The 20614-nt window shown below is 44.3% G+C and overlaps 3 protein-coding genes and 1 long non-coding RNA gene across 4 annotated transcripts; 2 read left to right on the top strand and 2 right to left on the bottom strand.

The window, feature by feature from the left end:
- Positions 1-405: 405 nt before the first annotated feature.
- LOC124340953 (transmembrane protein 245-like) lies at positions 406-3797 on the bottom strand. Its single transcript, XM_046793807.1, has 10 exons — positions 3670-3797; positions 2435-3605; positions 2233-2361; positions 2003-2173; positions 1784-1946; positions 1686-1724; positions 1443-1627; positions 1280-1380; positions 1068-1198; positions 406-1000 (listed from the first exon to the last, which is right to left on the bottom strand). Exons 2-10 carry the CDS (start codon positions 3593-3595, stop codon positions 609-611), a joined length of 2472 nt encoding a protein of 823 aa, XP_046649763.1. The 5' UTR covers positions 3596-3605; positions 3670-3797; the 3' UTR covers positions 406-608.
- A 1442-nt stretch (positions 3798-5239) lies between these two features.
- On the top strand, positions 5240-6558 carry LOC124342076. The gene is made up of 5 exons (XM_046795052.1): positions 5240-5445; positions 5579-5701; positions 5816-5939; positions 6008-6114; positions 6207-6558. The coding sequence occupies exons 1-5, from the start codon at positions 5344-5346 to the stop codon at positions 6363-6365; spliced, it is 615 nt and encodes a 204-aa protein (XP_046651008.1). The 5' UTR covers positions 5240-5343; the 3' UTR covers positions 6366-6558.
- Positions 6319-13985, bottom strand: LOC124342441. The gene is made up of 2 exons (XR_006918817.1): positions 13336-13985; positions 6319-7572 (listed from the first exon to the last, which is right to left on the bottom strand). It is a non-coding gene; the product is annotated as an uncharacterized LOC124342441 (long non-coding RNA).
- Positions 10075-20208, top strand: LOC124341114 (acetylcholine receptor subunit alpha-like). The gene is made up of 11 exons (XM_046794053.1): positions 10075-10345; positions 10437-10582; positions 16617-16661; positions 16730-16839; positions 16996-17176; positions 17314-17598; positions 17707-17843; positions 18008-18148; positions 18297-18479; positions 18638-19094; positions 19580-20208. Exons 1-11 carry the CDS (start codon positions 10237-10239, stop codon positions 19796-19798), a joined length of 2013 nt encoding a protein of 670 aa, XP_046650009.1. The 5' UTR covers positions 10075-10236; the 3' UTR covers positions 19799-20208.
- Positions 20209-20614: the final 406 nt, after the last annotated feature.

Here is a 20614-nt window from a genome sequence, read left to right as displayed (position 1 = left end):
CAACATAATTAACAATGCGATTTTAGTCATTTAGTGTTTTATAACAGAAGTTATGAAAATTTTAAAATTAAAATTAATTATTTTTGTATTAGGATCTAAAAAATCATTAAAAAATTTAAAAACATAACGGCATATAACCGTATCAAATATAAAAATGCAACTATGTAGTTGTAGTGCCAGTAATTTCCGATAGAGGCACATGAGGAGGTAATGGCGGGAAGATGATAGATAAGTAGATAACTTTGTATTTCAATTTTTGAAAACTGCCAATTTAATGTTGTTGTTTTTTTCTGTTCATTCATTCATTCATTCATTCAATGGATGCCATGAACGTTGGGCTTTTCTTACGTTATATATACGTATTCCATGGTTTTAGTAGACTCAAACCATTAAATATGACTGAGGTGGAGAACAACAAAATTTATTCTGGAAATAAATATTGTCCGGAATTATATTTTATCACATCATGTAACAATTTTACCACAACTAAAACCAATTTTTACGTTATGTTTGAAATTTACACGAACAAAATTGACGGATGATGACTAACAAAGGTGGGTGTAAAGTTGCATTCCATTTTTAAATACTTTTTTTTTTCTTTTTAGAAATTAACCAACGGTGTCTGTCCTCAGTAAACGGCGGTGGAACCACCGAGCATTACTTCCGGTGACGGCAGTGGTTTGACTTTCCGTGACGAGAGAAGAGTACATGCTGACAGCAACAAGTAGGACACAGAGAAGGAGAGGTCCTATTATTGCTCCCTCAAAACCTAACCAAAATATGCCACCTGCTACTGCTAAGCCTGTTAGATAAGGATGTCCGCCACCCTTGATTTCAGCATAGAAGGAAGCATCAACTAGTAACGTCGGTGCAAATTGGAAAAAGATTAGTAGTAGGGCTTCAACTCCACGGCTTTGGGCCAGCCAAAGATCCAATGCGGCTGGAAGGGCAGCCCAGTAGGTGCCAAGGAACGGCACAGCTCCCAAAAGAGCAGCCAAAGCTGAAAGCAAGAGAATTTCAATAGTCAGTAAAAGGAAAAAGCAGGCCAAAATATAAATGCCACTTACCAACTGGGATAACCACAAAATTTACGCCAAAAATGGTATGAATCAGCCATGTCCACAAACCGTAAAAAGCGGCCAGTTTAAGGGAAGCCATACAAACTGTAGTGATAGCTTCTTCCATTGCAGTGCCTAGTCTGTTGTTTTGTTAAGTAAATTACGAAGTTAGATCAAACAAAAATAAGCGAAATGAAATGTAGATGATTTCTGTCACGTACGTATTGCCTCCTCCAGGACTCAAGAAACTGACCATCTGTATAGGTTTGTATTGCGAATCGCTGGCAACTAGTAAATAGTAGAGTGCAGTCAAGAAAACTACCTAAACAACAACAATACCACATCGTAAAAAGTAAGGAATAATTAATTGTGAAATATGTTTACCCCGTTAACGAAGAAGTTTAAAATAGCAGTTCCACCGCCCATCAAGACTGACAAGATGGCAGTAGTAGACTTAAAGACAAGACTTAAATTGCCCTTAAGAATAGTCCAGATTGAATCGAGAATCGAAAATATTGAACCAATGTTTTCCCTTCCATAATTTACTAACACTGTTACGTTCAGAAAATCTAGAAAAAGAATATGGTAAAAATCAATTAAGCATTAAAATTTTAAATTGAAATTTACCTTGAGATAATCGTCGAAATAATGGAGGTTTTGTTGCATCTACGATAAATGAATAATCAAGAAAAAGCCTTATTTGTGTGATACTGTTAACAAAATACTTGAGTGGAAATTGTTATCGATTGAAGCTGAAGACAATTTTGTAATTGGCGTCGATTCTCCTTGAGTTAGCCACGCCCTTTGCACCCGATCTAACGCTTCGGATATTATCTTTTCAATTTGTGCTGCCCGAGCAGGATCCTTCTCGTTGATACTGTTCATGACCTGACGAAGAGTTGAATCTTTTAATTGATCAAGTTTTAACAAATTTGTTGGCGTACCAGTGTAGCGATTCCCGTTTTCCCGTAAGAGTAAGCGTTATCAACCACAGATCCCAGATCGATCATCTTATCGATGCCTTGCGGAAGCCACTGTTGCGCATCTGGATTATTCAGAGTTTGATTTGCCAGACTCGTTCCGAATCGTAACAAATGAACGCTCTCGCCGTATATCTAAATAGATAAACATTTGGCGTTGTGAAACAATGGGCTTTTTTTAAAAAGTACAGTACCTGAACAGCAGCAAATACAGATGCGAGAATGGTGAGTATAACGACAATGAAAATTAAGAAAACCGTCACGACTGCGTCAAGTTGGTGAATTAGTCGTTCAATCAGTTTCCGATCTAAGTAAACTACTGCCTAATTGAAATTCAATAAATAAAATAATTAGTTTCGGGCTGGTTCGACGAACATTTATATGTATAATACTGACCTTGTAGATCCGTTGAAGTGGCAAAGGGAAAACTTGATCTTTATGATCGGTGAAACATCGTGAAACGTAATCGATGAGTTTGGATTTGTGGAAGGCAAGGAAACTCCAGATACTGAAATACGAGCCCCACGCTTTGACGATGAAATACACAAGTGGTATTGGCACGAAATGGAGTAACCACATGTGCCTCCAGAGTTGAACGGCGAGACATGCCCACAAGGCTCGGAGTATGTAACGGTTGCTAGACGATGCCTTTAGTGTTGCGTCTTCTACGGCAGTAGGGGTAGTTAGAGATGATATTGCAGAGGCGATGATGTGGCTCTTCATTAAGCGAGTCAGACTGTTTTGCAGTTTCGGAGTGCTGACATTGAGGGCTATTTCGTCATTTTCAAGAGGTTTACTAGGATTGTTGTTGCTAGTGGTGGAAGTATTAGGAATTTCATCAACAAGCCAACCCCAGTGAATGGCAAAAGCCACAGTGATTAAACACAATAAGGGAACTACTACAACAATACTCCAAGAGCCAAGAGAGATCAAAACAAAGATGAAGAATAGCACCCAGCCTGTCATGACAGAGATGTCACGTCTTTGATGTCCAATTACAGTGATAAACATTCCAACTAATCCAAAGAAACATGTTGCTACAACTGGTTGGAAAAGACTTTCAGTCGAGACAGATATATGCTGAAAAGCAGTAGCCACATGCTCATACACATAGACAAAGTCAGAAAACGAATAGTACTGATTAAAAAAATGGACTAAAGGGAAGCTGACAGTGAGTATGAGAATTGATTTCAAATTGTTGATTAAAGTGTTTCCCATCCATTCAGCACTCATGTTAACAACTTGCAAAGGAACTGAAAGGAACCCAAAAATGAGAAGAGTATTTTCTTCCTGCAACTGAGATAACCAGTTGCAGGTAGCGACAGCTGACTTCTGTTTGATAGGATGCAAGACTGAACCAACTAGAATAGCCCACAATAGCGGTTTAACAAATGGCTCCAAGATAAAGTAAACCGCCATAGTTGCGCCGGCCATCATGATGAACAAGAAGATTGCCGCAACATTGTAAAATGCCTGTTTCATGGCCTCTTCATGTCCTCTGGGAAGTAAACTGATCACACGCTCCACGAAGGGCGATCGAAGATCGGGAGTATTCATCTTCGCTAACCTTTAACAAACGTTCGATAAATTTCAAGTTTTATGGAATATCATTCACTACACTGGGTACTTACGTAATTCCCCTGCACAGTTTAATGACTGACAACAATCAGATCGACAAAAAGTTCGCAAAAATCGAACTTTTGATAGTAGCTTTCAAGTTCATGGCGATTGACTTGTATTGACGTAAAATTTCGTCAGCTAGTGTTTTTATTTGAAATCTCACGGGGTTGCCAAATGTGTTTATTTAAAATATACATAGATTTTTGTTTTTTAAAAATTGCAAATTGTAATATTTATTTGTTGTCAATTTTTTTTATCATGTTTTTTTTGTATTTACACGACTAATCTTTAGATGATACAAATATCACAGTTTTCATTTTGCGAAGAATAATTATCAAAATGAAGTAAAAATTACAAAGGAGAACAAGGAAGTGAAGGAACAGACCAAGAATATGTGTTTCTGTTCAAGTTTCTGTTTGTGCGTGCGTGCTGCTGACGCGAAATTTTATTTGAGACGACACTTCAATACAAGGTTAAGTTTCCAATGTAATTTAAGTAGCGGCGGAGGACGTATTAATGCAAACAGACTGTATGGTGACTAAAACACAGCATATGCAGTCACACAGTGACCTTCGAGAGTGACACGTCAGCAACACGAAGAGTGAAGAAGTGTAAACTCCAAGGGGGGGGAGAAAGAAACCTAATAAGCATAGTTTACCATAGGGGTAAGGCTAATGACGGATATAACAAGAATCAATGAATATGTGAGAAGAACTCGTCGTCGTCGTTGCAAGTTACCCAAAAGAAAATTATCGATTAGATTTACATTTGAAACAAGAAACAAATTCTTTTTGGCATTCGAAATTCTTTGCGCCGAAACCTTTGCGCAAATATCCACATTTTGTTAAAGTTTCTTTTGTTTGTGAAAATATTGAGTCAGCGGAAAGCCAAGTTAATGGTACTCTTGCATACGTAATGGGGACCCCTCGTCGTCCTGCTTTGTTGCTCCTTTTCGGTCGGCTGGGACTGGCAACAAAAGCGCATCGGCCTATACATTACCTATTCGCATAGTCGCGGGAATATAAACCTGTCAGTTGCATCCAATTTGTGGTTGAATGACCCCCCCCCCCCCGTTCGTTCGACTGAAGGAATCAAATAAATACATCACGAGACCCAAATTGCCGATTCGAATTTCCCCCTTTTTTGGGCAAAGCGGCGATAAAAATTTAACCAATCCATCACCCATCAGCATTGTTAATTACATCCTCGTCGGCCATGCGAGTGCTGTGTAGTAATGTACGGTAATGTAGTAAATCAGAAACTAGCGGGAATTTCCACATTTTGCCCGAGTCCTCTGATTAATAATGAAATTGTAAGCTCTCGGTTATGTAATTCAATAATTATTTGTCGCTAGGCAACAGGGCTGCCCTTGTTGCTTTACCTAATAACCGAGACAGCCGCTTTGGTATTCAGTGACACGAATTTTAATCCGCGACGTCGAACGGGGAAACTGCGGGGAGGAATCCTTACGTCTCCGATAATCCAATTAAGACTTAAAACAAAAAGATAAAGAGGCATGACATAGTTACGACTGTTTGCGTCAGCCGTTATTACTTGCCGTATAAATACGGTCGAGACACCTCTACAAGCCATTATCGTGTTTGCTGTTGAACAGCTTGTACGCTAATAACTTTCTTATTTTAATTTCCTAGTAGTAGTGTAACCTTTTTTAGAACTTGATTACCATGGACGATTACACTAAGCGTCTTGTGCTCTGCTTCAGCGAGAAACTCGATCAGGCCAAAGTCGGCTACATCGAATGGAACTCTTTCAAACTCATGGCCATGGTACGTACGTAATACAGGTCTCAGTTATATTCATCAGTTATACACGTCTGCTTATTATTATTACGAGCTGACATGATTGCCGAAAGCTTAAATTTACCATTTGCCGGGTCGTTATTATTTATTTGGTTCGCAGAGAGCCACTTTCCAGCAGTGCGGAGGCACTCACAAGGATGAAGTTTACGAAATGTATTTGCAACAGTCGAAGCTGTGGTGGGACTCGTTGGTCCGCGACGTCGGCGCCGATGCTCAAGGACGGGTACGTTATTTACTGCGCGCTCTATTAGAGGAGGCCGATGCCCTTTTGGCAGGCGTCCAACATTGTTGAGCAATTGAGTAAGAGACCTTATCTTATTCGCATGTGAAATAACAGGTCCACTACATCGACATGGCCAACTACGTCCGAGGCATTTCCAAAGACGCCAAAGACTTTGAACAACTGCCGGAATTCATCAAAAATCTGGCCAATCTCGTTTTCCTCATGAACGACAAAAAAGGTTTGGCTCTTACAGCCTCAGACAGTTGAATTCGTTTCGAACTCATCAAATGAAATGTCTAATTACAGCTGACGGCAAGTGGGACTTGGAAGAGTACCGCAACGGAGCCGTCGGTTGGTGTCGTTACGTCACTGGTATCAGCGACATCGACGCCGCCTACGAGACGTTGATGACGGTATGAATTTTCTCTCTTTTTCTTTTCAACACTCGATTAGTTATTTATCAAAGAAATTGACTGACCCGTGAGTCCTTTGCTTTATAAACCAGGCAGCGGATGTTGATCGCACCATCTCCTTCGATCGTTACAAAGCGATCGTCTTCGAGTTCTTCACGTCGGCCGATAGCAACACTCCATCCCGCCACATTTTCGGCCCGTTGGAGCTCTGCAACATCGATTTGGCTCTGACTACCAGCTCCAAGCAGTAAACACACCGCTGCTGCTGGATCTTTTTTCTAGACGCCTGGCGAGAATCTTTTCAAGCGGATGACCAAGAAAAATGAGCAACATTTTTTTTTTTTATTTTTGGCTACCCAATGCTGAGCTTTATGTTGAGATCCCCATGTCCTTTGTTCTTCTTAGCAATACACGACGCCAGTTAGGCGTCGATTTCTTCTCAAATTTCCCTCCAATATCTTTTCTTTTTTGTATTGATCAGTCTAGAAGACAAGGGCTAGGCAGTGGGCAGACTCTCTGCTGCATATCGATTTGGAATTGAAAACGGTTCTATATAGTATAATATGCAAGCCTCATTCTCATTCCATTGGGCCGCTCTTCTTCTTTCCACTCTTGGAAATGTCACACAGCGCAAAAGAAGAATGAAAAACTGCCGGATATTAAGCCCATCTGATATACACAAAAAGCTAACCCGATTTCAAATGCGCGCGCGTCTTATATATACATATAGGGGAGAATCTTCTTTATCAGCAGGGCCAGCAAGCGGTTTCTTCAAGAATTTCCGTCCGTCTACAAATATTTATCCAAACTAAGTTTCTCACAATCTTATATTTTTCTTTCCATTCGATATCTATATAAAGGATATGCTGGCGACTGCATTTGTGATGCAACAGAAGTAGTAGTAGTAGCCCCAACAGTCCACTCTCCCAATGTTCCGTCAGAGCACTGCAGGGGGGAAAAGGGATCAACGTCAGAGCTGATAATACCCAGAAAGTGGTGATTAAATGAGTGCTGCTGCCCAGTAGCCGGTCGAGCCGTCAAATTCCAAATGGGAACAGTTGGTCCAGCTGTCTTGTCGAATCGAGTGAATGGAAAGAGCAACAGCACTTTCAAACGTCCATTGGGACCGACTCCGGATGATACCGACTCCTCGACAAGCGTTTCAGCAGTAAAAATAAAACAGCAAAGAGAGAGAGAGGTCTATAATATAAAGATTTATAGTTCTCCGTGGGGTCCTATACATCAGGCATACACACCTCGGCTACTGTACACACCTGCAGCACTAGATTCTCTTGTTAAGTAATAGAATATTACCTCCGTAGAGATCCGCAGGATGGCGTCACAGGGCAATTTACTCCTTCCAACCGGGTCCAGCGGTCAAAAAAAGCGTCGTCCTGATCCTATTTCAGGGTGGAAAAATCATCTTCCGGGCTGTTCCACCAGACATGTGAATGACATCTAGAAACGTAAGGGTCAATTTTTATTTTCTCGGATGGATCTTTTGAAATAAGTCAAGGAGGTTTAATACCGAGCCAGCAATAAATCGCTAACGGCCATATAACAAAAAGAAAAAGATGGACGATGATGTTACGTAATACTGAAGATCCACACCAACCCGGAAAAGGAAAACAAGAAAATTGGCGGAGTAAAAAAAATAAATAAAGGAGAAGAAAAGCGGAAGGAAATAAATGAGAAGAGTCCTCTCTATAGGAGGATCTTTTGTCGTGTAATCTCTGTCCTCTGGTCCTCGCCTGTCTACTGGGCCGCGTATTACACCGAGTGTATAGATATAGGAAAGAGAGGAAAAAAAGGGGGCGAGTCTCACAATCGGATCTCACCATCCGATCCTGCTGGATGATCGATAACGCACCAGCCAGCCAGCCAGCCAGCCAGCCAGCCAGCCAGCCACCGGATTCCGTTTCCTTCTTCCAACTTTCGTGTTGTATATTCCTACCCCTCATGTTCTTGTTTTTCTTTCTCTCTTGTTTTCTCTGGCCGGCTCTTTTGTTCTCTCCTCCGGGACGGGGTGAAAAATAATAGCGGAGACAAATAAAAAAAACACCAAGAGTGAGGACTGTCGACAGAGCAGAGAGTATAGTGGACTAGAGCTAGAAACAAATCTCGCAATATCTCTCAAACTGCAATATATACTACTACTACTACTACCGTACTACTACTACCACTCATGTCGTCGTGTGTGTGTTTTTCTCTTCTGTCCATTGCGCGGCTCTCATATCATTTCCTTGTTTATTTTCAACTGTTTTCTTTCGGTTGCCAGCGGCAGCTGGATGCCTTCTATACATGTAATGTACGTTTTCCCCCTTTCTTTTTTCTTTTGGGTGGGAGGTTGTTGTGAGGATGATGACGGCTCGTTCGCTCGATTTCTCTCCCATCTCACTTTGTCAAGACCTCGTTGATCTTCCTGGTCGTCTTTTTCCCCTCGCCTGTGTTAACCTTTCTATATTCTATTATAGACATTTTCTCTCGCTAACGGGTTCGACAACAACAAATCTCATCTTTGATCCCGGCAGCAGCCGCCACTACAAGAGCAGCGGGGCTGTCATTCTCTATGATGGCGTCTCACTCGCCTATAGGCTCATATAGGCTCGTTAAGGAGCCCGAGGAAAAGAAAAAGAAAAATTCGGTTCGTGTTTCGTTTCCCCAAAGTAGTTATATATATCTAGAGCTCTCGTTTAAACGACGCAATCTTCTTGCGCTCTTAAATTCCCCGACGCTCTCCCACTTTATAGCCCCGGCTCTCTATCTCATTTCAGGCTGTGTTTCCTAGGAAACAAACAACCCAAAAATAAGGGACCGTTCTTCTTTTATTTTTATAGGAATCAAGTGCACGACTAAAAGAGAAAATCCTGAAATTCCCTCACCGTTAAAAGAAGAAGAAAGAAGAAAAGAGACGAGGAGTGAACGATTAAAACGACTAGGATAACGATCGCTCTATCTTGTGAGCTCTGCAAACGTACGGCGCATATTATATTGAATGGTGTAGTAAACCGACATTTGTTTACAAGAGTTGCCGAATCAAGTGAATGGTAGTGCCAGCAACAGAAACATTTCTCTTTGCTTTTCCACTAATGCGTGTGTGTTTTGTTTTTTGTGTGTGTAGCCGCGCCCAGTGCAAATTGCTGTCGACTCCCGTGTCTTTTTTTTGTGTTTCTTCTATTCTTTTTTTTGGCCGGGGGGTGTGATTAGGTATTCATGAGCAGTCACGTCTTCTTTATCTTTCTCTCTCATCTTTCCCCCCTTTTTTGTGTTTTAGCTCCTTATATTTTTGTACTAGGATCTCGCAGTAGGATCTTTTGTAGGATCTTAGCAGGCGCATCCAATTTTTTCCCTTTTACGACACTGATCCTCGACGCTGTACGGCCTCTACACCAGCCATACATCCACTAGATGTAGGAGAAAGAGATCCACTGCCTATAGTACACTAGACAGTCGTTGCATTATAATAATCACGCCGGAATTACATTACATCGGCCGGCCGGACGGCTGGCTGACCACCCAACCGTCTAAACAGTTCAGCGAACACAAGGCGACGGAGCAGCCAAGAGACAAAACCCCCTTTCCTCCCAGTTCCGGATAATAATAATAATGACGCAATTAGTACACACACACATAGACAAAAGGCAATGGCTACTCTGCGAATTATATCCGGCTGCTGCGTGATGGATCTGGAGAAAGTGGGTTGCAGCCCAGCAGTAGGCGTAGCATTGTACACATTCGAATGCAGAAAGTAACCGTATCTCGAGTATTGTGTGCGCTTGTCGGCGTCGTCGCCGTCGCACAGCAGCTTCTGTCCTTTGGGTGTGTGTGTATCCCTACACACACACACACACACACGTCTCGGTGGCTGCTGCGCTCTTCCGATTCTCCTCCATCTACTAGCGAATATGGCCACACGAGTGGTGCACACACACACACAGACACACAAGAGGCGACGACAAAAGCCCTGCCAGAGCGACTGGGTTTTCAGTCGAAGCTGTGCACCCTAACCGAACGGACGCCTTCCATTTCGGCGACGCCCGACTAACTACTAGACAAGTTTCACGTCTGCGCCCTGCTACTACTGTAGATTCTGCCGCTGTGTCGAATCGAGCCGTCGCGACGATGGTGGCCCACCACAGGTCATCAGAGAGCACCAGCAGCGGCAGGGGGCGTACTACTACTACTACTACTACTACCAGTGTCACCATTTTCCTGATCCTCACCTGTGGAGGTGCGTGAGATTAGACTGGGTCACTTTTGTCTTTTTTTTTTTTGGCTTTGACTTATGTGAGATGTTTTTGTTTTTAATTTGAAAATGACAGCGATGGTGGCAGAGTCGAATCCTGACGCCAAACGGCTCTACGACGACCTCCTCTCAAACTACAATAAACTGGTGCGGCCGGTTGCCAACGTCAGCGACGCCCTGACGGTCAAAATCAAACTCAAACTCTCGCAACTCATCGATGTGGTAACCAATTCAATTTCACGACCCATTTTTATATCAACCGCCAATCTCGCCAATGCCCGTTTACCCGCCCGTAATAACAGTCCACAATGTCTGTAGCGTATAAGGAAAAATACAGGGAGCGCGCGAAATTCAAAAAAAGAAAAAGAAAAATCTATTTCCCAAAATAGGAACGTGAGATAAGAGTCCCTCCCCGGTTAGCCTTTTTTCTGTAAACTGTTTCCTGCGTGATACACACCCGCAGATTTCATGTCGGCCGCAATCACCGTCCTGTTCAAACAGTCGAGTCGCCCACCCTAATAAAGTATATAGGAGTTGGCTGGGAACGTTTTACGTGCCAGCAACCGGGCAAAGCTAGACAATCACGAAACGGTGAGCCCGTTGAATGGTTCACGTCAAAAGTTGTACAAAGACCGGCAAGCGTTTCTGACAGTCTCCGCTCTTGTTTCATACGTGTACCCTGAGCATCCACCCCCTTAAATTGAAAAACAGAAAAGAAAAAGAAGAAGTGGAGGATTTCTCTCAACAGCTAGTGGGTGGGGGCATCTCAAACTCGACGCTCGCCACCCACACAAAACTGGTGCGGGGATTCGTCTATTCAGCAGCGCATTAAAGAAGAAGAGCGCCCCAATGGGCGAAGGGATTCAAAGTTTTGTCCGTGATTGAAGTTTATTATATTATAGACGACGACGTCGCCTGTCGCCCCTTCGTCGCCGTCCGAATAGAATTGTGCATGTCGCCATCACGAGAGAGCGCCATTCAAAGTCTCGGGAGCAGTCAAAATTCATATCGCCGACGCCCGTCACACTCGTCCTCTCTCTCTCTCTCTCTATGGATGGGATGGGATGGAGGGTGGGAAATCGTACAAGGGGCTGCTGTTGTCGGATCATCTCATCCGATGCTGCACCAGCGCTTAGCAACCCCCCGTCCCGTCCTTCTCAATAGCAGATGTAACAAAACTGCCGGCCAATATAATAATAGCGACTGCCAGCCATGTTTCCACGATATTGCCAAGTAGCTCAAAAAATGCTTATAACAGAGTCGAGTTTGAACGCGGGAATATGAGCCGAAAACCCAAAAGAAAGAGACAGGGCAAAAGGGTGGAGCTAGGAGGAGTGCCCATATCACTTGATGTTATTAAGAATCGCTCTACGGGCATATAAACTGTCGATATCAAATCGAAATAGAGGAAAAGCTCAGCCATCACATGATTTATGGGAATAAATTACTTTGCGCGCAAGAGGGATAGGGATGGGAAGGGGGGAATGTTCTGCTACATAAAATGCACGCAAGCTCAATATATGAAGCTGTAATCGAATTCCCAGGCTCCGACGCCGGCCACACCGAGTGGGGGTTCAATAATACAGTAGGCAAGACGGGCAAGACGGGCAAGACGGGCAAGAAAAAACGAGCACGTAATAAAAAAAGAAGAAGAAGAAACGGATAGTTGGGCGAAGTGGTGAGGGACAAAAAGTTGAAGATCAAAAGGATGGAGAAAAAAGTTTAATTTCCTCTTTCACTCTTATTCTGCGCATCTTCTTTGTCTGCTGGTTTTTTCATGTCCAGCATTACTACAAAGTATTCGGGTTTGGCATTCCAAAAAGAAAAACCTAGGCCCACCACCACCCTTTTTTTCTGTCTCTCTCCGAGTGCCGGATTGAATTAGCCGTCGGCAGGCGCGAGGAGCGGTCGGCGCCGTGCAGATTTTAGACGGGCGACTTTCATCCGTTGGAGAAGAAGACGAGAGATTTCTATAGGCTGAGAGAGAGAGGGCATTTGACACGCTTCTCTGAGAATTGATTCATTTCCTTTTGTCTCACGCCGTCTCACATTGGACGTGGTTGAAAAATAAAATTGCAACCGTACGCTGACGTCATCGTGCAGACTAGATAGACCACCCCAAAGTCAATCAAGTGAGTTTTAGTAACGAGTGTGTCAAGAAGGGGAGACTCCCCCGGCGGCCCGGTAACAACACGGATGTGAAGATCTAAATGCAATTTCCATCCAGAATAATCCGACAGGAAAAGAATCCAATCACAAAACGCCAGGCATGATGTAGAGACGGACTAGCAAACTACCCCCGCACTCCCAACGTACAGTAGTAGGTGTGGTTAGGAGATTGACAGGGAATGGGTTACCGGGCCATGATGGATCGCTTCCTCATAACCGTCGGTCTAGCCACGAATTACACAAGACGATTTTCTGACGTATTACTCTGCTTGGAGAGTGGGGAGAGAGAGCCGATAGCACCTTATTGGCTGTAAATCGCAATAAATATTGAATGACACGTCACACGCCGCCGCCTAACAAACCAATAAGAAAGTAGTCATCCGTATATCGAGCGTAAAAAGTCTAATAAACAAAAACAAACGGTCGAGTCAAAATCAAATAAAAAAGAGAATGGCGGCAGATGAGGCCGACAGTTATCGATTGGAATCCCCCCCCCCCCACACACACACAATATAAAAGAGATATATCTCATCACAAATGTTTTCTTTAGCACGCTTTTAACCAGGGTCTGTCTGCTGTATATTACGAGCGTGTGGTTGTGGGAGGCCTAGAGTCATCTAACGAATTAGCGTTCGGGGGGCATCCCCGTTCTTTTTCGGCTCTTTAACGGAAGCTAAATCTCTGACTTAATCCGATAGGAATGATCTAATCTGTATCGATAACGCAATTCATCGAATCAGGGAGATGCGTGCGAGAAAATAAAAAGAGACATCTCACATTTGTATCGAAAAAAGAACAAAACTTACCGATTATCGATCGCGGTTGCATCATATTCTCTTGGCCGTTCGTCGGGAGTAGTAAATATTCATCGGAAGATGGGAGAAAGGTCGTCAAGTGGCGACCCAATCGATCATCTGCCCAGTCCAAACAAAAACACACCAAGTCACAGTGGCTATAGAAAGAGAGACGGCCACAAATTAGCGTGTTATTCTTTATTCAAACACACAAAGGTGAAAGGCGAATTTCTCACTCCATCATGTCTCCTAACTGCCTAGCTGCTCTTTCCTTTTGGCAATTCCCACTGAACTGAACGATCCGGATATCCGGCACTTGAGATGTCAAAACTGAGATTTCGTTTCACGTCCGTGCATGCCTATATATGTTGATAGTTGAAATATTGCTGCTGCTCTAATTTCGAATTGACAAAGTTGATTAGATTGTTGAACTTGGCAATTTGCAATTGAAACAACTTTGGGCTTCTGCTGAGACTGCTGCTGCTGGTAACGAACTGCTGAAACTGTCATCGTCACAGTCGGCTTGGCTGCGTTGCATTTTTCCTGGAATCAAAATTTACAAAAATCTGGGGGGGTTATTAGCGCTTGTTAGATTGTCAATTATGAAAAGCTGTCGCTGCTGCTGACTTAGCTGAGTATAAAATTTAAAAATAAATAAATCTTCACAGTTTAGATATTCAATCGATAATTCAACCCCCCCCCCCCGCCCCAAAATAAACATTCACTCGACTTATACAACGAAATTAGGAGTCACCGGAAATGAGATATCCAGCTCATCCCGATGTTGTGGCATCATCCATCATTTCCTAGTCGGATCGTTATAGGGAGCAGAGCTGCCAAAACCCAATAGCAATGCGCAAATTCAAAATAGGAGCGGTTACACTGAACTGGTAAACACGTAGGAGAAGTGTAGACAGGGAAAAACGAGCGGGTCGAATTAATCCCTGCAGCAGCAGCTGCTGTTGCCGAGTGCAACGACTGTGTTGACTGCACAGTACACACAGCATCCAAACACGATACGCATGATTGAAAATCCTCGTCTGTGTGTACGTAAGACTCTGCTTGCACATTTTCGGTTAGTCTGACACGTTCTGCATTTATATGAACGCACCGCGGGACGTGATGATGTTCTTTTCACGAAACGAGGGGGGGGGGGGAACAAAAAAAGAACAACAAACCCACTCAAAAAATCCTCCTCCCACTCGGCGATGTCGGGATGAATATCGATCCATTTACTGACTGCTCTGCTCTGTGTCTCTCCTGGGTTTTGGGGGTTTTCTCTTAACGAGAGAACCACCCACCCATCCACCCACCAAGTGCGGCATCACGGTACCGACCCGGCAGATCCCTGGGTATATAAGTATACACTCGATGGGCCGTCATTTCCTATTTTTCTTTTTCTTTTTGGCAATCATCGAAATCCCCTGCCATATGATTCATACGCACCCACTGCAATATCCAATAGCCTCGTCTGCTGTATAGACACACAATGCTGACGAGCACAGCGAGAAAATCTCGGTCGGCTTTTGTGCTGCATCCTACGCGCCAGTATCCAGCATCCAGCAGCAGCAGAGTCACATTCCCTCGGCTCAAACTCTTTTGCTTGTCTGACTTGTCTTGTTCTTTTTTTTTTTCCCATTCCGGCCTTCCTTTTCTTCTGCCGGCGAACAACTTTTTCTTATTTTTTCTTATCCTTCCGGGGGCGATCCATATGGTAATGGATTCAAATCCCAAGTTGTCGGCGCCAATCAAATTCAACGGTTATGATGAAACGAGCTGTGCTGGATTCGCTCGGATGACAAGGCCCCACGCACCACCGACAGCAGGCTCTCCTTTTTATTTTTTTATTTTCTTCTCCCCCCTCCTGGCATCTTTTAGGAAATATTTTTGGCTCCTTCAACTCGTGAACCGGGAGGGCGCTTTTGCCTCCCGCGGGAAAGACCAATCTCTTTGGCTGCTCCTTTTTTCACGGGCTCCTAGTACTATAGATAGCGCGTCTGTACTTGTCTGTGCGGCGCCGTGCGGATGTATAATAGCTGGATGTGGTGGTGGTGCCGAGCTCTCTGCCGTCATATCGATTGCCATCATCCCGGCGCTCCCAACACATCTCGATCCTGGCTCCTGTTGTTGTGCACAGCTCTCAATATGTTACCTTACGCAACACACATACACAAAGGTGCAACCTATCCCGGCATATACATTACTACTCTCTCTCTGCTGCAATTTCACATCTACTCCGGTACTCCCGTTCGTATTATAATCATAGAGTAATACACCGTTGGATGAAAGGCATTCAACTTTTTTCCTTTATCTAGCCAGGGATATATCCATATTATACATATACAATGCTCTTTCTCATATTAAAATCCATCCCGCCCTTCGTCTAGGATTCTTTCCTTAGGAAAATCCTTACGGCCGAATGGGTTTCGTGTTAATAGAGAGCGCTAGGGCAAAACTACTACAGTGCGCGCTGGCAAATGGGAAAAAGGCAAGCCGGGCGCTGCTGCCTGAAGCCCTGGGAGTCGACTTGGGGGCTGTGTACAGGGACTCTTTCTACTCTCGTCTCTGGGAGCTTAAGAGCTGGAGCTGGACTCGTTGGCTATATTATCCATTGTATGTTTGTCTTTTGTTCTCAGCTGAGTGCACGCCATCATCCCGCACACACACACGGAGAATATGTGGAGAATAGCAGAGTCTACATCAGTTGAGAAATAATGTAGGGTATATGTATAAATATATACCGTGAGGGAATTCCGACGCTGCCCAGCGCGCGCGCTGACCAAAAAGGACGAAACGCTACTAGACTTGTACGTGGAATAATAACAGACAATAAGAGCGTAAGAAAATGGATGGAAAAGCTAAAATAAATAAGAGAGTAGGACGAAACACAGAAATCAGAGTATAGAACCATTTTTTTGTTGTTGTTGGCCAGTGGCCAACAACCAGAAAGAGAGAAAGAGGAAAACATCATATTTATCCAGAGTCTCCCTTTTAATAAAGAGCTGCCGAATAACTAAGTCTGCGCTGTACCGAGCTATACACCCGCGCTTTTCATCTTGTGGACATTCTGCTTCTTTATATTTCCCGCTTGTCTCCTTTCCTTACTGTTATATAATGTGTAGCCTACAGTAAATATCCGACGGACAAGTATACACATGACAACCGACCGTTCAAATATGCCGCGCATGAATGCGGATGACGGCGACGACTCTTTATCGCAATAGAGGACAACAACAAATCTTTGGGTTTTCTCATTTAATCGATTCGGTTTCTCTATTTTTTTTTTGGCGCAGAATTTGAAAAATCAAATCATGACGACCAATCTGTGGGTGGAGCAGGTAAATCAAAATAGCCACTCTTGTCCCAATGGATGTATTAATCAACCGCTTGTTTTCGCATATTACAGTATTGGTACGACTACAAGTTGCAATGGAATCCGGCGGATTACGGAGGCGTCGACATGCTCAACATCCCGTCGGAGAACATTTGGCGTCCGGATATCGTCCTTTACAACAAGTAAGTGGCCCGATTTCCATCCAATCAAATCATATCAAAGTGAATGAATAACTACGTTCAATATAAATCAAAAAATCATAACGAGAATAATAATCCGATTGATCTTCTCACCACCACCGCATCCGCATCCGCCGCCTCCGCCTCCGCCGCTAAAAGTGCCGACGGCAACTTTGAGGTGACGCTGTCGACCAAAGCCACCATGTACCACAGCGGGTTGATTGAGTGGAAGCCGCCGGCCATTTACAAATCGAGTTGCGAGATCGATGTCGAGTATTTCCCGTTCGACGAACAGACGTGCGTGCTCAAGTTCGGCAGTTGGACATACGACGGTTTCCAGGTCCGTTTTGACAGCAGCACCCCCAAAAACCCCTTTTGAGATCTGAGAGCCACGATTTTCGTTTTGATGGTTATACTACACCTATGAAATACGATTGGTGGGGTGTTTGTTTTGTTTTTTCCCGGTTGGTTGTCCAGGTGGATCTGCGCCATTTGGAGGAGAAATTCGGGTCGACGGTGGTGGAGATGGGCGTCGATTTGAGCGAGTTCTACATGTCGGTCGAATGGGACATCCTGGCCGTGCCGGCCACACGCAACATGAAATTCTATACGTGCTGCGACGAGCCCTATTTAGACATCACGTTCAACATCACCATGAGGCGAAAGACCCTGTTCTACACCGTCAATCTCATCATCCCTTGCATCGGCATCACATTTCTTACCGTCCTCGTCTTTTATTTGCCATCCGATTCCGGCGAGAAGGTACGGCGTCGCTAATCAAAATCCCTCACCCATTCACCCAGCCTATAGTCTATTTCGCATCTAATACGTGACTTATTCCGGTTGACGTGGTGGTGATGGTGATTCCAGGTGAGCTTGGCCATATCGATCCTCCTGTCATTGACCGTGTTCTTCCTCCTGCTGGCCGAGATTATTCCGCCCACCAGTTTGGTGGTGCCTCTCCTGGGCAAGTTCGTCCTCTTCACCATGATCCTCGACACGTTTAGGTGAGCCCCCCACCCCACCCTTTTATTTTTTGTTACCTTTTGCCCCCCCTCGAGTGCTAATTGAGTCGAGGGCGTGTGTGTCTCTGTCGATATGCGCACCGTGGAATAATTATAAAGTGAGACGTGGCCTTTCATTTTTTCTTGTCTGACATCATCTCGCACAGCATCTGCGTGACTGTCGTCGTGCTGAACGTGCACTTTCGCTCGCCGCAGACGCACACAATGTCGCCGTGGGTGCGCCGGGTGTTCATCCACATTTTGCCGAGGTTACTGATCATGCGCCGCCCGCTCTACGCCAAATTCAGGTGATGAACCCCCCCGAAAAGTCGTTTTTCCAATTGATTTTGTCACTTTGGTGCATGCTGGCTTGTGCCTTTTTGATCGGCCCATCCGCTACAACGCTTTCAAGGTTGTTTTCGCTGCCAAATCGATCGGTTATTATCCGTCCATCAGCTCCAATCCGCGGATGAATTCGCTCATTTACCGGTCGTGCCACAATGGCATCATCGAGTCGGGCGACTACTGGAACCAGCAGGGACTCGAGCACCACAGCTGCACTCGCTCCTCCACCGAATTGTTCGATTCGACGGCCGATTTGAACGCGTCACGCTCGACAAAGGACGAAATCTTTTCCAGGTTGCTATCTTCTCATTTCGTTTAAATTCATCCGCCATTGATTTCAAACGAGCGCTGGCAGCTTTGCGCTGCCATTCCAAATCTTAAAAAAACATTTTTTCGGCCCCTCCGTCAAAACCAACTCGACTGACCTATCGATACAATTCGACTCGATCCAGAGATATCGCCAGTTCCATGTTCAACGGTCCGTGTCAGCTTCACGGCAGCGCCGGCTTTCTATCGGCGGCGGTGACGGCGGCGGATGCTGACGACGCGCTCCTTACGCCCACTGGCTCCTCATCGCGCTATGTCAATTCGGGCGTCATCACTACCGGAATGCCGGCTGCCGCTGCACCTCCTCCTACCACCACCACCACGACGACTACTACTACCGCTGCTGCTGCTGCTGCTGCTGCCCACACAACTGCTGGCCAACAACATCCGCACGGGCTGCGGCCGAGATCATCGGCAGCCGGAGCGGCATCGGTCCCGCCCTGTCTGTCGGATCTGCCGCAACCATGCTCGGCCGATCGCTGTCTGATGAGCCCTGGACTGACTTGTCCCGACGTCTACATGGCACTGGAAGGAGTCCAGTTTTTGGCTGAGCACACGCGTCGGGAGCAATACACCATTAGGGTACGAGTGTGTCTCTGTGTGTGTCTATTCTCTCTTTCTCCCCATTTCATTTTCTTTTGACGGAGAGAAAGAAAAATAGAAGAAGCAAAAGGAAAAAAAGGGGATAAAAGAATCTTTCTTTCGTGTTTGTGTGCGTGTAGCGACTACTGCTACATTTAATAATGCAGCAGTAGAGTATCTACAGTAGCAGCAGCAGTCGCTTTATATAAATATCGATTGAATTTCGTTTTCTTTCTCGTATCAAAAAGGATCTGAGGCTGTCCTTTGATCTTGCATTGATTCTTTTGCTTTCCTGTTTTTCTTGTTGGTTGGAGCGCTTATTCTAAAAATAGCTGGCCTCTCTCTTTCAATTCTTTTCTTTTCTGTCTATTTCGCTTGTGGACAAGTTGTGAACTCCCCGAGGTTGATCGGTTTGATTCTTGGTATTTTTCTTTGGCTGATGTCTCTCCATATACTTCGGACCATTCGGCTGTCGGATGCATCAGGTCCGAGAGGATTGGAAGTACGTGGCCATGGTCCTGGATCGGCTCTTCTTGTGGATTTTCACGACGGCCGTCCTACTGGGCACGGCGGCCATTATCCTACAAGCGCCCACTTTGTACGACGATCGCATTCCGATCGATATCAGACTGTCGGAAATCGCTGCCGGAGCGCTGGGCAAAGGAGCCGCTACGGCCGCCGCTAGTCCGCCGTCTGCCGTCTGAAATTCATTTTTTTCTTTACTTTCCAATTTTTTTGGTTTTCGGGAATTTTCTTCCATTTCTTTCTGCTCCTTACTCCCAATTCAACCGTTTGTTTCATCGACATTGTTCAGACTTTGACTCCCGACATGAGAACGTCTGATATGCCCCACCCCGGTTGTGGTGCATATTACCAGGCGGCAGTCACGTTATTAATTATTGAGCAATTCAAATCATCTCCCGCGACCAACCTCTCCCCCACCGATGTCAATCCCATCACACCGTCCCTGGTTTTTCTTACCTCCTCCCTTTGATCACGTCCTAATTGTCATTTGCGTGTACATAGATATTAAGCTGTTAGCTCATCAGTCATCGTTACCAATCTCTTGACGATTGTTTTTAGAAAATTTATCCTCGGAAGACAAAAAATAAAATAGAACAAAAATTCAAATTGGATGGGGGGAAAAAAGAAGAAGATTCTACCGCCGACATGTGTGTACGTGCGTGTGTGTGTTTATCATGTATGTAACAAGAAAAATGCATTCACCCGCCGTGTTCAACCATAGTAATCATTGACAAAAAAAAAAACACACACACATCAAAATTTCTCAAAACCAACAAGAAAATAAAAATAAAAAAGATGTTCGGGAAAACGCAAAAAGTCGACGCGATTTTAACATGATATATATAAATAAATATATATATAACTGTGTACATAGAACTTAAATTTTTCCCGCGAATGTATTCAAATATTTGGGATGGTTGATTTTTTTAAATTTTGATCATTTCTTATTTTATTAGTTTTCATCTCGCAATATTTTCTTTTCTTTTTTTTTCGGG

Source organism: Daphnia pulicaria, chromosome 1 (genome assembly GCF_021234035.1).
Source record: "Daphnia pulicaria isolate SC F1-1A chromosome 1, SC_F0-13Bv2, whole genome shotgun sequence".
Classification (NCBI taxonomy): Eukaryota; Metazoa; Arthropoda; class Branchiopoda; order Diplostraca; family Daphniidae; genus Daphnia; species Daphnia pulicaria.
This window is presented reverse-complemented; position numbering and strand designations above follow the sequence as displayed.